Source organism: Elephantulus edwardii, unplaced genomic scaffold (assembly GCF_000299155.1).
Source record: "Elephantulus edwardii isolate Elephantulus edwardi_28Jun2011 unplaced genomic scaffold, EleEdw1.0 scaffold00121, whole genome shotgun sequence".
Taxonomy (NCBI): domain Eukaryota; kingdom Metazoa; phylum Chordata; class Mammalia; order Macroscelidea; family Macroscelididae; genus Elephantulus; species Elephantulus edwardii.
Window position 1 is genome coordinate 1,688,135 of NW_006399871.1, and position 15,799 is coordinate 1,703,933.

Sequence of the window (15,799 nt, forward strand, 5' to 3'; positions counted from 1 at the left end):
CACCACTGCACCAATTGACAACACCAAGATAGATGGAGAAGAGAGTGAGGTTAACAACTGATGTTAAAAATAAGCTGTTAACAGTTGCAGCTTGCTTGGCTTCACAGTCAGCACTCTTAACACCAGCAGCCAGGAAATCAGAAAACTAATTGCATTGGGAAAATCTGTCCAGGATCTCTCCAGAGTACTGAAAAGCAATTGAGTCAGTCTAGAGACTAAGGTGCGCCTAATCCAGGTCATGGTCTTCACCATTCCTTGTTATGCATCAGAAAACTGGACAAGTGGCTAAAGATGACAGAAGAATTGATGCCTTTGGGTTGTGGTGCTGGAGAAGAGTCTTGACCATAGAAAACAAATAGGTCTTTCTTGGAGAGGGTGAAACCAAGTTTCTCCTTGGAGGGTAGGCTTTTGAAATTCCATCTCACATACTTTGGGCATGTGGCCAAGAGGAACCTCTCCTTGGAGATGGACGTCATGCTTGGAAGGGTGGAGGTACTACACAGTAAAAGAAGACCCCAGATGAGATTGATGGATACAGCAACTGCTGGGGGAATTGGAGTTAGGTCAGAATGAGTGAGACTGGCTCAGGACAGGGTAGGCTGGCTTCAGAGCTGCTGTATATAGGGTCGCTATGGGTCACAGGTGACTTGACAGCACATAACAACAAAACCAATGAAGTTTTACTTTGGATTTCAGATTTGCACAGCTACTCTTGAATATTTCACTCTGATGTGAGGTTGTTTGCTTCTGTGCATTTCAAAATACAGAACCAATAGCATAATTTTGACCTCTGCATACTCTTTTTTGTTTTTAGGAAACCTAAGGACTCTGCAATATGAATAATTCTTTGGAGAACACCATCTCCTTTGAAGAGTACATCCGAGTAAAGGCAAGATCTGTCCCACAGCACAGGATGAAGGAATTTCTGGACTCTCTGGCCTCCAAGGGACCAGAAGCTCTTCAGGAGTTCCAGCAGACAACTACCACTACCATGGTGTACCAACAGGGTGCGAACTGCACTTATACAGACAGCACTGAAGTGGCTGGGTCTTTGCTTGAACTAGCCTGTCCAGTCACCACCAGTGTTCAGCCACAAACTCAGCCAGAACAACAGATCCAGGTTCAGCAACCCCAGCAGGTTCAGGTAAAAGAGAAATGTTGAGTTACAACTTATTTAATATACTTTCCTTTTTAAAATGTATTTTTTAAAATTGTGATTTTAGTGAACGTTTACAGAAAGATTGGGTTTTCATTCATTCACTGTTCTACATTTTTCCTCTCTCCCCCTCCCCCAGTTCCAGAATGTTGTCATGCCTAGAATGTCTAATTCCTTTCACATAGTTTTATTTAGTACACTTTGCTTGCCTTCATAGTTTGAGTTAACAGGAACATCACACACAAACACTTCAAATAACTCAATCACAGTGGGAAAATACACTGATGTTTCCATTTTGAAATAAATTCCATACGTTTGATAATGAGCCAAGATTAGATCTGTTATGTTCAACTTCTTTTCAGCTTGACACAGACAGAAGGGAAGCCTTAGGTTATGTCAGAATCAAATTCAGTTTGAGAAGACCTCTATGTTCTGTACTGCCCAACTCTCCAAAGCAAAGAGCAAGTATCTGCAGTCTTTCATTTTACAGCCATCACAAATATTTTTAGTCATACTAAGTTGTGAGAATCCTCGTATTAAACAAAAATTTGTAAAATTCCCTTTTGAAGATTTGTAATTTTCATTCATTGTACATTTTCTTCCCTCCCCTTTCCTTGCCCTTCGCTAGTCTACTTGCAATGCATTTGTTTTAGATTGTTGTTAAAACTTTTTTCTTAAAAAATTATTTTAGAGGAATCTTTTAGGAATTGTCTCATTCATTAATGAGATTTAGTTCCTTTAGTTTATTTTGCTTTTATTTCCTTTTAAATTAAAATAAAATGTAATGTGTAGACGTTACTTTATTCTTCGGCTGTTTTTAATTGTGATTTTTAACAAAATTTACAGAAAAGTTAGAAATTCATTCATTGTTGAAAAAAGTTATTTTCTAGAGTGATGAACTTGCTAAGATTTTTTTACTTTAGCTGACTTCATATTCTTACTATGATTTGTAAGTATTTAACTGGAGGATAAGCTATGTTATAAATAAGAATTTGAAGAGGTAGATTTTGCATATTAACTTTGATTTTTGTTTTATAGTGCTTTAAATATGGATAATATTTCTTCTTTACTATGCACCAACTTCTCACTTATTCTCCTTTGATACTTCATGTTTATATTAACAACAATAAAAGAATCTACTATGCAATTTACACATTGAGAATGTATTGTCTTAACAGTAACAAAAATGAAGTACAAAAAAAAAATAAAAAATGAAGTACCAAGTGAAAGAAACATTGACTCTGTTGGCTTAAGTTTTGTGTGAACTTAACTCAGTCAGTTCTCAGGTTTAGATGTTAATGCAGTGATGTAATTTGGCAGTTACGTAATTACATAGGACATCTTTTAATGAGATTGGTCTCCAGTTTCATATGATGCTGACTTTCACTTAATGACATCGTATGGTTTATTGTAACTCTAATATGTCATAAGTCAAGGACTACTTGTTAAAGTTATAGATACATTTATGTCTGTAATAGTGGTTCTTAAAGGGTAGTTTGAGAACCCCTTAGATCCTCAAGACCCTTAAAAGGGTCCTCATGATCAAAACTTTTCAAAACTCCATGGTTGTGATAAATGATAACAAATTGAATACAGAATCAGATAGAACAATCTAACTGCCTTTTGTTAAATCATCTGTTAAAGAGATAAGCAAAACTGCAAGTCATACTTTTTAGAACTATTACCTTTTTCATAAATATACATTGTTTATGTTAACATGAAAAGGCTGTTTAATGATTTATTCATGGTTTACTATCCTGAAAGGTATAGATAGCATCAAGTCAGAGCTAGTCTGTGATCTCAACCTATGCTATTTATAAAGCTTCATTAGTTACCTTTTTAAAAAATAAATTACTATTTTGAGATAAAATTGACATACCATACAATCTATTTTTTATAAGTGTACAATGCACTATCATTTAGTATAGTCACAGAGTTGTAATGTGATGTTCTTATTAAGGGCCATCAAGTGACTTGGGACTCATAGCAACTCTGGACCCTGCTCTATCCTGTGTCAATCTCACCATCTCCAACTCCGCTATCCCCATTACCCCACTTACTGAGTCAGTCTCATCTAGGGTCTTTCCCTCTACCCTCCCAAGAATAATGTTTCTCTCCAAAGACTAGTTCCTCCTCGCAACATGTCCAGAATAAGTCAGAATTCTTACTTTCAAGGAGCAGCCTGGTTTTATCCTCTCTAGGAAAAACTTGTTTGTTCTCCTAGTAGTCCTGGTATATTCAGTATTCTTCTCCAAGTTAACTTCAATTTTAGAAACTTTGGACCCTCCAGAAGAGACCCCATGCCCACAAGTAACCACTCTTTGTTTTTATCGCCACATAAATACTGTGTTGTAAGGGTATACCACATTTTATAGATGCATTCACTATCTAGTAGACATTTGAACTGTTCTACTCTTTGGCTTTGAATAATTGATATGAATATTTGTCTACAAGTTTTTGTGCCAAAATATTTTTATTTTTCTTGAGTTAGGATATGAGTCCTGGAACATTGTTGTTGATTGCTGTCGAGTACTACTCATAGTGACCCTATGAACAAAAAGCCTGAAGCCATTCTGTAACTATCGACATTTATCAAAGTTCATCGAGTTTCCAGAGGCATGTTGTTGAAGTAGATGTCACTCCTTCTTTTGCTGGGTCATAGAGTAACCATTTAATCCTCTTCCCCCCCCCCGCCCCCGTTGAGATTTTAATGAACGTTTATAAAGAACTTGGATTTCCATTCATTCATTGTTGCACATTTTCCTCCCATCCCCACCCCCATTTGCTTTTCTCTTGGGAAAAAAAAATTTTTTTTCCATTGTTACACAGTCGTCCCCCAAGTCCACCCCCCCAGCCACTTTACTAGCATCTCTAATTCTGGACTGTTGTCATGCCAGTAATACCTAATCACATATTCCTTTATACAGTTCTCTCATCTGTTTGTGTCATGTACATTATTTATCCCTTCTTTTTCTTAGCTCCCCCACAACCCCTGTGTCAGTCCTGTTTTATAACAGTGACATTTTGCAGTATTTGTCCTTTTGTGACTGTGATATTTCACTCAGCATAATGTCCTCCAGGGTCACCCATTTTTTCTATTTCATGAGGGTTTTTTTTTTCAGTGCAGCATAATATTCCATTGCATGAATAAACCACAGCTGCTTTAGACATTCATTTATTGATGGACACTTGGGTTGTTTCTAACTCTGCTGTTGTGAACAAAGCAGCAATAAACATGAGTGTGCATATATCTGTTTGGGTGGCAGTTCGGGTTTCTTTAGGGTATATTCCCAGTAGTAGATTCTAGGTCAAATGGTATTTCTATTTACAACTTTTTGAGAAAGCGCAGTACTGCCTTCCATAGTGGTTGCACCATTTTACACTCACACCAACAGTGAATAAGGGTTCCAGTTTCTCTGCAGCCTCGCCAGCATTTGTTGTTAGCTGCACTGTTGAATTTTACTATTGTTACTGGAATGAGCTATAGTTGTTTTGACCATTTAATCTTTTGGGGAACTAGTTGCCACACTGTTTACCAAAGTAGCTACATTATACATCCCCAGCAATATCTACAGCACATGAAGATTCTGGTTTCCTCATATCTCTGCCAGGACTTGCTACCTGTTTGTGACTTTTTTTTTAGTGACAGTCATCCTAGTCACTAAGTGAGTCAGTGTGAGGTGATATCTCTTGAGTTTTGATTTATAGTTCTCGTTTTATTCAGTAGTTTGTCTTTACTTTCTTGATGGCATCAAAGTTCATAAAAGTATGTTTTCTAACTAACCACTTATAGTTTTGTTATCACTTCTAAACCATTGCCTAACTCAAGCTCATGAAGGTTTATTCCTATATTTTCTTCTCAGATAATTTAACTCTTTTATTTAGGTATATAGTAGATTTTAAGTTAAGCTTTGTATATGATGTGAAACGGGATATCCAGTTGTTATAATACTAACTTTAATTATGTTTTGTGACATGTTCTTTTCTGTTATTAAATAAGTACACAGAATTTTTGTATATTTCAACAAATGTGCATATGAATACAATGCACATAATATACACGGGAAAGTAATGTTAAGGGAAACTGCAGGTCACAAAAATTGTATAACACACATTACTTATGTAAGAGTAAAGTAGTCCTTCATTTGCCTTCTTGCTTTCTACCTTCCTAATTCCTCCCTTTGGCTAGTGTAATCTAGATATGTGTATCTGTTAGAAAAAGCTTTATTTAATGTATGTGTCTGTATTATATATATCACATATTTTGCATGGTTTCTTTTCCAGCATCTTTGTATGCTGTTTTAACAGTAAGAAAATAGCGCTTTATTATCAGAAATATATGATTCAGGGTGTGGAAACTTTTATCCGATTATATTACCACATTCTGGGGAAGGGGCAGCAAATCTCATTCCTGCCCAAAGTTGGAACCAACTCATAGCTTACCCTTCAGTGGGTTTTCAAAGCTGGAAAATGCGCTGGAGGAGATCCATCCCTCTTTCGCCTGAGGAGCCCCTGGTGGATTCAAACCACCAGAGAGGCATGGCATTTGAGTTATGATTCTTCCCTGTTTGGCTGTGCACCAGAGCTCCATTATCCAAACATAGTTATTGTAATTAAGCACCCTAAAGAATCATTTGACAGTGCCCTCATTTTGGTAGCGTCATTGGACCAAAATATAGATAGATCCACAATTTGTCTTTACATTGTTTCCACTAGTTATTGGTGCTAACAGTTTTGATCCCAGGTTGAATGTTTGGACACTGAATGAATGCCTGTGAAATATAGTGTGTTGATGACCTTAAAGACCATCACCTTTTTTTATGTCACCTCAGGGATAAAATGTTTTTTAACATTTACTTAAATACATATATTTGAAGATTATTTGCTTGTATTGCTATACTAATATATAAAAGACAGCTGGGGCATTTTATTTTTCAAATGGTATTGTGGGGTTTTGATTTTTTTAAAAGGGGTCATTTTAAAAAGTTTTTAAATGAGCAAAAGTTCTGATAATTTCCTTTCCTTTTTTTTTTTTATAATTTCCTTTTGTATCCTGGTGAATTGATTTTCTTACTCTTTGATGTGGATGTAGGTCACTCTGAATACATTGTAATACTAGAGAATTCAGCCTTTGGTTTTAGGGATTGTGGCTACTTTATAAACCTTGGATATGACTGCCATTTCTCCTTATGTACCAGTGGTCTCTTCTAGACATATTTTGGGGGAACTTGATTTGCACTTTTGGGAACTGGGTTTGTAGTGCTGCCTGACTCACTGGTGAATCTTGTTGCTGCAGGTACAGGTGCAGGTACAGCAATCTCCACAACAGTTCTCTGCTCAGCAGCTCTCTCCGCAGCTCACCGTTCACCAGCCTGCTGAGCAGCCCATCCAGGTCCAGGTGCAAATCCAGGGCCAGGCACCACAGCCAGCAACTCCTTCCATCCAGACTCCGTCTCTGCAGAGCCCTAGCCCCTCCCAGCTGCAAGCTGCCCAGATCCAGGTGCAGCACGTTCAAGCAGCCCAGCAGATCCAGGCTGCAGAGATCCCAGAAGAGCATATCCCACATCAGCAAATCCAAGCTCAGCTGGTGGCTGGACAGTCTCTTGCTGGGGGTCAACAGATCCAAATCCAGACAGTGGGTGCCCTTTCCCCACCATCGTCTCAGCAAGGCTCCCCTCGGGAAGGGGAACGGCGGGTTGGGACAGCCAGTGTCCTCCAGCCAGTGAAGAAGCGCAAAGTGGACATGCCTATCACTGTGTCCTATGCCATCTCAGGGCAGCCAGTGGCTACCGTGTTGGCCATTCCACAAGGCCAGCAGCAGAGTTACGTGTCTTTAAGGCCAGACTTACTGACAGTAGACAGTGCCCATTTGTACAGTGCCACTGGGACCATTACTAGCCCTACAGGAGAAACCTGGACCATCCCTGTTTATTCTGCCCAGCCACGGGGGGACCCTCAGCAACAGAGCATTACCCATATTGCCATTCCCCAGGAAGCCTACAATGCAGTTCATGTCAGTGGCTCACCTACAGCCCTGGCAGCTGTAAAGCTGGAGGATGACAAGGAGAAGATGGTGGGCACCACATCAGTAGTGAAAAACTCCCATGAAGAGGTTGTGCAGACCCTTGCAAACTCACTCTTTCCAGCACAGTTCATGAATGGCAACATCCACATTCCAGTGGCTGTGCAGGCTGTGGCAGGCACGTACCAGAATACAGCTCAGACTGTGCATATATGGGACCCCCAGCAGCAACCACAGCAGCAAGCTCCCCAGGAACAGACACCACCACCGCAGCAGCAGCAGCAGCAGCAGCTCCAGGTTACATGTTCAGTAAGTGAGACTTGTCTGGAGAGCAACCTGCTCCCTCAATATCTGATACAGAATTTACCTGGCAACCTCTGGTAACTCTAGAGTGTTTTTTACATTGGTGTTGACCTTGTATTGATAGTGTTATTAATGAGTGAAGGAGATCTGGATGGAACAAGGAGGTAGACAGATAGAAGCAGCCTTTCCCTACACGTGAGCCTGTATAGTGGGGCTGTAGATATTTTCTGTTACCAAGAAATAAGTAACTGCTCTAGGGCCAGAGTGTTGAGGGGAGTTAGTTGCCTGCTGCTTTCTAGCAGCAGTTCCAGGTAAGAGCTGAGTGGGGCATCCTAGATGTTATTTTTGTCTCTTCTGTACATTAGTACTCATTGTAAACATCACAACAGAGAAGCTGTGAGATTGTTCCCTTTGTAATTGTCATCTTTAGACAGCACAGTTAAGTTAGAAGACCTAGAATACCTCCAGGTAGGTCTGTTAGAAGTGATTATTCTGGGGAACTTTGAAAAGTCACCTATGCAACCAGATCTCTCAAGTGATCTGTTTGTTGTTGTTGGTTGTCTTTTTAAAAAAAGTGATCCAAAAAAAAGTGATCTTGTATTCTTTGAAAGTTGGTGGTTATTGTTGTTTTATTGTGGCACACATCACACTTGATTATGCTGACTTTTAGATATTGCAAAGAAACAAATTTTAAGTTACGTCAAAGAACTAGATTCCAAGTTACCAGATTCAAGGACTCTTGTCTGATTCTATGTTACTAGATCTGACAGTTAGATATTTACAAAGCACATACAACATAGAATCAGACAGGAGTCCTTGAATCTGGTAATTTGGAATCTAGTTCTTAGATTTAAAACTTAAAATTTCTGTTTCCTTGCATTATCTAAGTCAGCATAATCAAGTGTGATGTGTGCCACACACACACACATAAAAAGATGAACAATGAGAATGTAGACATCCATGTGAAAAAAGTAGTTTGGACTTTAGTTTGCAGTTAAGACTCACCAAAAAGAAGTTCCAGAGAGTTGAAGCAGTATAATCACAGAGCCTTGGTTGGTGAGAAGGTTATGGCCCAAGATTGCATATAAAAGTGAATTTGGAAGAGGAACTCTTATGGAAATGTGAGGGTTGTCTTCCCCTAGGTAAATAGTTGAGCTTACTGTGACATGTGATAGTCGAACTATGTGGATGATTGTAGGAGAGAGCCGCCAGGGGAATGGTAATGTGGTCCCTGCTCAGGTTTTGTTCTGAAGGATGGAGCTTGTCAGGTCTGCCCTTAGTCATCCTAAAGCTGGTGAGCCTATTCCAGTTCCAGTTCTGGTCTCTCCATACTCTTTGTTCATTCCCTTTGTAATTTTCATGTCTGGAGTTTCTAGTGGGAGTGGTAGAGGAAAAAACACAGGCCTGCTTCCAGGAAAAAAACAAACTTGGATAGTGCAAAAAAAAAAGCCGTTTTATTGTATATATACTAGGGAGCTCTGCTGGCTTAGTGGTAAAGAGCTGTGCTGCCAACCCAAAGGTACACGATTCTCATCTCCCAACTGCTCTGTGGGAGAAAGATGGACAGTTTCCACCTGTATGATTTACTGCCTTTGAAGACCTTCTGAGGGGTCAGCTACTAGCTAGTTCCAAATATTGGTTCCTAACAGTAAGTATATAAGGAGAAAAGGGGGTATGAGCTGCTCAAATCTGTCTCAGCAAGTGAAGGTGCTGAGACCATAACTGGGTTCTGGAGTTGGAGCTTTTATGTATTCTGCACCTTTAGGAGAGAAAGGCAGAGTTGTCTTCAGAAAAGGAGAAATTATGCGAATTGTTTGAAGCTCTTCTCTGACCTCCAAAGTTTTTCTTTGTTTTATTTGGGCAACTGCTGCTTGGTGTATGTATAAATTTTGCATGAGCACAATTAAGTGTTCTGGGATTCCCATTCTATTCAATGTTAGCCATAACTTGTTCTTGAAATTTAAACTTTTACTTCCTATTCCTTGAAAAGATTATCTTTGATACAAGGTAATACTATGTTAACAGAAGGGAGTAACTCAGTTATTAGTAGCTGGGTGGGGAGGTAAATTGTAACATTTGGAGAATTTAAACTGGATCTGGAAATATTCCTTAGAATTGTCCCTCCAGACTAAGAAGACAGGAAAGCCTCTGGTCTGGTGAGGAGGCCTCCCTCAGCTGTCCTAGGCTAGGTAGGAGATAGTTGTCCCATCTCCCTTTAAAAATATTATTTTTAAGATGTTAATAATCTGTTACTTTCTTTTCTTTTGTTGTCACATCTGTCCTACTGCAAGAGAATATACATACCTCCTTTGAGAATGTCTCCTAGGGATTTCAGTAAGGTCTGTTACTAGAAGAAGAAGAAGAAGAAAAATTTGAGTTGTTGTTAATGTGCTGTTTGAGTCACATACATAGTGACCCTGTGTACAACAGCCCTGACCCTTCTCTGTCTTGTGCCAATCTCACTGTCACCGACACTCCCACCTCCACCATCCTAGTCACTGAATCAGTCCACCTCATAGCGGATCTTTCTCTCTTGTGCTGTTCCTCCACCCACCCAAGCATGACATCCTTCTCTAAGGACTGACTGGTCCCTCCTTGCAACATGTCAAAAGTATGTCAGACAAATCTTCAGAATCTTTCCCTTTAAGGAGCAGCCTGGTTTAACCCTTTCCTGGATGAACCTATTCGTTTTCTTAGCAGTCCATGGTATATTCAATACTCTTCTCCAACACCACAGCTCAAAGACATGAGGAGATGCTCTTTAGAGGCAAGCATGATGAGACTTTGTTTCATATACATGTTAACAGCACCTAATAACACCACAACTTGAGATACATTTTTTTACATAAATATTCCACTTTTCCTCTTTATTAGGCTCCTTCTGGAGAAGAGAGATGAATAAAAACTTTCTGCTCTAGCAGCACCATTGAAGATGGCAGCCCCATTTCCTCACATTCTCCAAGGCCCCTGACAGACTGTCTTCTTCCCTTAGGTACTTACAACCTGTAGATGAACCCTAGGGAAGCTCTGGTAACAAAGCTTGCGCTTTTTCACTCTTCATTAGTTTGGGAAGTTAGACCCTCTTGGAAAGTTTTTGTATCTCTTGTTCTTTAAAACCTTCTTTTGTTGCCACATCTATCTAGCCCTATTTTTCTGGTTTTTTTTTTACTCATATAACTCTGGAAGGCATTATCTGCACAGCTGGCTCCATTAGGAATCCAGTGTTTGTTTTGCCAAAGAAGGCAGTAAGTGTTCTGGCTATAGATTTAACTTTAACCAGAACAGGAACTGGTGACAAACCTTTTAGTGAAATGTGAATATGTATTACAAGGTTAGCTGAGGGAATGATTATTGATTAGGTAGAGGGAAGCTTGGCCCTGTGTTCAGGCAGAGAAACAGCTTCTGCATGATTGACTCTGCGAGTCACTGTGTGCTTTCAGTAGACCTAGAGTGTGGCTGCCTCCCTGGACTGCAGAAGGTATTTGAGAGGAATGTGATGGTTGGGAGTTAATGGAACAGTTTCAGAATTATGGTTTTCTTTTTGTGATATCAGAGAAGTTATTTGAAAGGTTTTTTATTAATTCACTACAAATTGACTCACCTTTTCTTCATAGACTTTGATATCATGCTTTGAAAGGTGGAGAGTCACCCAAGGAGAGGAAGACCCTCAACAAGGTGGACTGATACAGTGACATTAACAGTAGGCTCAAGTATATCAGATATGATGAGGATGCTACAGATAGGACAAGGTTCATCTGTTCACAGGGTCAGTATGAGTCATAGTCAGTTTGACAGCATTTAACAACAGCATAGTTAAATAAAGGAGCTCTGGTGGCCCATTGGATAAGGAACCCAACAGAAAAGCAGGTAGTTTGAATGCACCTGCTCTGTAGGAGAAAGATGGGCAGTCTCCTCCCGTGCAGTTTGTCTCCTAAAAACATGCTAGGGGATCAGCTGTGAGTTGGTTCCAGCAGTGGGTTGTAGTAGTATGGCTTAATACACTTCTGTGTTCCTGATACCAATACAAAGCTTTATACACATGGTTGTTCAATCAGAGAATAAGAGAACTGTCTTTAGTATGCTTTAAATTGATTTTTTGCTATTTAGGAACATGTGTTTGAGGTTTTTTTGGCTATTTAGCAGCACTTTTTTTAATAAGTTGTTGTTTTATTTTTTATTTTTTTTTTACACACTTCCTGTTGTGTGCCATTGAGTTAGATCCAACTGGCACAGGAGGAGAATGCCCATCCTTCTCCAGTGGAGCATCTGGTGGATTCAAACTCTGTGCTTTCAGGATTGCAGCGCAATTTTTATAAACTGTTTTTAATTTTTTTTTAAGCATCCAAGCATATTCTTCGAAATAGATGGTAACTCAATTCTTTCCCTTTACAATTAGAGCCCTAGCTAAGGAATTGAAAATCCTAGACTTCAGGTATCAGTATTTGAGACTATAAACGTCTCTATAGAATTTTTTTAAAAATTTTATTTTATTTTAATGAACACTTAACAGAGATTTTGGATTTCCATTCATTCATTGTTGCACTTTTCTCCCTGTCCAGTCCTCCTCCCTCCCACCCCCCAGTTTACTTCTCTCTTTGAAAAGTAAAAGAAAAATTCTTTGGTATACTCTATCACATTTTAAAGAGTAGGTAGTAAGTTATCTAATTAGACAAATACTCTTTGAAAGTTTATATTAATCTCATTAGTTTCTAGCCTAAATAGCCACAAAATCTGTGAGATTTTACAAAGATGAAGGGCTGTTTAAAGAATTACAGCTAGTTTACTAAGTGTTGGATATAGACATTGGTCATTTTGACCATCATCTGAACACACAAATGCATTAAGCCATGCATACTATTAACACTCATTGCTGGAACCAAAATGTCACAGCCTTCTTGTGCTGAGGAACATTTGGGAACCATTTTAAACAGTTAAAATGTCAATAAAACACAAAAATACGGCACTGAATAGACCTTGCAAATGATGTTTATGATGTATAAAATGGGACTAGAAACAGGAAGGTGAAGTATTGGCTGGTTCAATCCCAGTTGGAACCAGGCATGGCAGGTGAGTCACATATTTTAGCACCTTGCACATAGCCTTGAATGATTGTGAAAGCAAATATTTTAAAATGAAAATCAAAAGCATTGATTTTGAGGTTAAAGTGTTTGTGATAAATAGGCAAATTTGCAAATAACAAATCTATGAGAATTGACTTAAGAGGTTTTGGAGTTTTTCCCCCTGACCCTTATTTTCTGCCTACTTGGCTTTTACCACACCTTCTTTACTTACCTGTTAAACCTGCACTAGGGTTTTCATTGCAACTTAGAGAATTTATGAATAATTCATTCATTATGGAAATGACAGAAAGAAAAATAGGAAACATTTTTAAAGCTGTTAATATGTTTACCCCTTTTCTTTTTATTATGGCTTACAAAAAGAACCAACACAAACTATTGCTTTCTAGTTGGAGCTGTTTCTTAGACCCTCCAGGGGATTTTTCAGGAGGCTGTAAATCCCCAGGTTGGAGTCCCTGAATTAAACTTCAGAGTTTTAATCTTTGGGTTAGTGCAGCTCCCTATGGCTCTACGCGCTGAGCTGCTTTTTTAATTTATTTTTTTTAAATTTCTTTTTCATTTCAATGAACATCTACAGAGATTTTGGAATTCCATTCATTCATTTGTTGCACCCTTGCTTTTTTTAATTTTTAGGAGGTAGGGAGGTTCAGGTTTTTTAATACAGCTATCTTAATACTCTACACATTTTTTTAATCTTAATTCTGTTTACTTAACTATAGATAACAATATTATTGCCTAGGAACCATGTTATTGTTATTAGGTCCTATTGAGTTGAGTACAACTCATTGCAACCCTGTGAGGAACAGATCTGAACCTATTCTGTGCCATTCTCATTATCTCTGATACACTTGGGCCGGCTGCGGCAGTTACTGTGTCAGTCTAACTTGTTGAGGGCCTTCCCCTATTTCTCTGACTCTCTGTCCTTCCTAGTATGATGTTCCTTTTCAAGGAATTGCCTCTCCTAGCAATATGCTCAGAGTATATGAGAGAAAGCTTCACTATCCTTGCCTCTAAGGAGCTCTCTGGCTGCTTTTTTTCCCAAACTATATCTGTTTGTTCTTTTGGCAGTTTGTGTAATACTCAGTATTCTTCACCACAACACAGAGGCATAAGTCCTTATTCATTGCCCAGCTCTCAGACTCATAGCAAGTGACTGAAAAGATCATAGCCTGAATCAGATACACTTTAGTCTTCAAACTAAAATCTTAGCTTTGCAGTACATTGGAGAGGTCCCTGATAGCAGACTTGCCCAATGCTGTGTGTCTCCTGATCTCCTGACTGCTGCGGTTATCAAAGATTTTAATTGTGGATCCAAGAAAGATGTTATCGTTGACAATTTCAGTCTTTTCTCTCTGTCATGATGGTCCAGTAGTGAGGGGTGTTGTCATCTTGATGTTGAGATGCAATCCATATTGAAGGCTATATTCTTTGATCTTAAGCAGTAAGCATTAGTTAATATGTTTGCTGTTTTGTAATGTATTTGAGTAAATCAAAGAACCAACCTTTTGCCCTTGAGTCATATTCTGACTCATCATAGTACCATAGAAACACCTCATAAGGGTTTTTTTATATATTTAATGTTTTTATTTACATATTTAATCTATCTAGAATTTATTTTCAAATAAACACTTAAGAATTTAAAAAATAAAACAAGTGGAGGGTCAGCTATGAGTTCATTTCAATTCCGTGGGAAAGTGGTACATTTCAGATAGATAGATTTACTCAAATACACTGTAAAACACACGTCTTTGCATCTCACACACTTCTCTTTTGCAGCAGCTAATGGATTTGAGCATCTGAGTTTTTGCTTAGAAACTAATTCGTTAACCACTATGCTACCAGGATTTTTTTTCAGTTTGGATGGCCATATTATTACTTGTGAGGGTTTTTTTGTTTTTGTCATTACTACTCAGTTATTCCACTTTTGTTGCACATTCATATTTTCTATTTCTTCCTGATGTAAATATTTATCATGTTGCTGAGTCATCACCGTTTTGCTATTTCCAAGTTTTTCCTTATCTATTAACATAATTTCAGTGCCATTTATATAAATCTATTTTCCTTTCCTGTCTTCTACTCCTGATAACTATGAATAAATTTTAGTCTCTGTATATGCCTGTATTTTAAAAATATGCTTTAAAGTATTTCCTTTAAGATCAAATTCAAATCCCTTCCATCTGGTCATTTCTGAATTAGAGGGAATAGTAGTCAGCATTCTTTTGTGGAGCTGTAGTGGATTCACACTTGGCAACACCAAATGAGGGTACCTTGTCTCTAAGATAAGAGTCCTAGATTTATTTAGTCAAAGCATATAAACATTTTCTTGGGTCTGCATTATGTCATAAGCAACTATACTGCTTTATTTTCCTATTTAATAATTTGTCTAATCAGAAGTGGTTGTGGTTTAGTGTGGAGTGGGAACTGACCCACAGCTGGTGCTCTAGCTCCTTTTCCAAGGTAGTAAATTGCTCAAGAGGAGATTGCCCATATTTCCCCCCTAAAAGCAGCTAGTGAATTCGTACTTCTTGCCTTTGAGTTTGCAGTGCAATTTTTTTTACCAACAAACCACCAGAGCTATCTAAGAGAAGCACAATGCTGTAGGATCATTTTATTTATTGAAGAGTAAATATGTATGTGTCACATAAAAGTTACTTTGCCTTCATTAGACTGAATTTGACATTCCTCAGCCATCTGTTGAGAAAAGGAAGTCACAGGCAAAGGCATGAGAAATTGCTAAAGGGTATTTGTTTAGAGCATAAGTATATTAAGGCCACAGAACTTGTGTTTGTGCTCTTTTGGGAAATTGTTATCTAGACTCAAGGTCATTATCTCCCACTTTGTCTTCAGAACTCACCCTAAGCCCCTTGAAAATGAGACTACTCTTCCTTCATAGGCAGGAAGCTAGAGTAATTCCACCTGTCCTCAGGAGATGAATTATATCCTTTTGAGTCAGTACAGTATTATTCAGAACAAATGAGAAAAAGGGAGCGTATACCTAGTAGTTAAAGAAAACTTAGTTATCCTTAAGACAGGACTTGTTTGTTGTAATTTTGTTATTTAAACCACGATTGTCAACCATGGCTGGACATTAGAATCATCTGAAAAGCATAAAATTTGTGCTTAATGCTAGATCAGTCAGAATCTCTAGGGATGGGTCCTAGGCATGGTTTTTGAAAAAATTTTTTAAGCTTTATTTTTTTTTAATAATTTTAATGCGCATTTACAGAGATTTTGGATTTC

At 38.4% G+C, this 15,799-nt stretch overlaps 1 protein-coding gene across 1 annotated transcript in view; it reads left to right on the forward strand.

Annotated features, from left to right (window-relative positions):
* The first annotated feature begins 835 nt into the window (after positions 1-835).
* Positions 836-15,799, forward strand: part of QRICH1 (glutamine-rich 1) — a 36,603-nt gene continuing 21,639 nt past the window's right edge. The window contains exons 1-2 of the mRNA XM_006893016.1: positions 836-1,144; positions 6,453-7,487. Coding sequence (XP_006893078.1) covers positions 836-1,144; positions 6,453-7,487 — 1,344 coding nt within the window. The remainder of the gene's footprint in view (positions 1,145-6,452; positions 7,488-15,799) is intronic.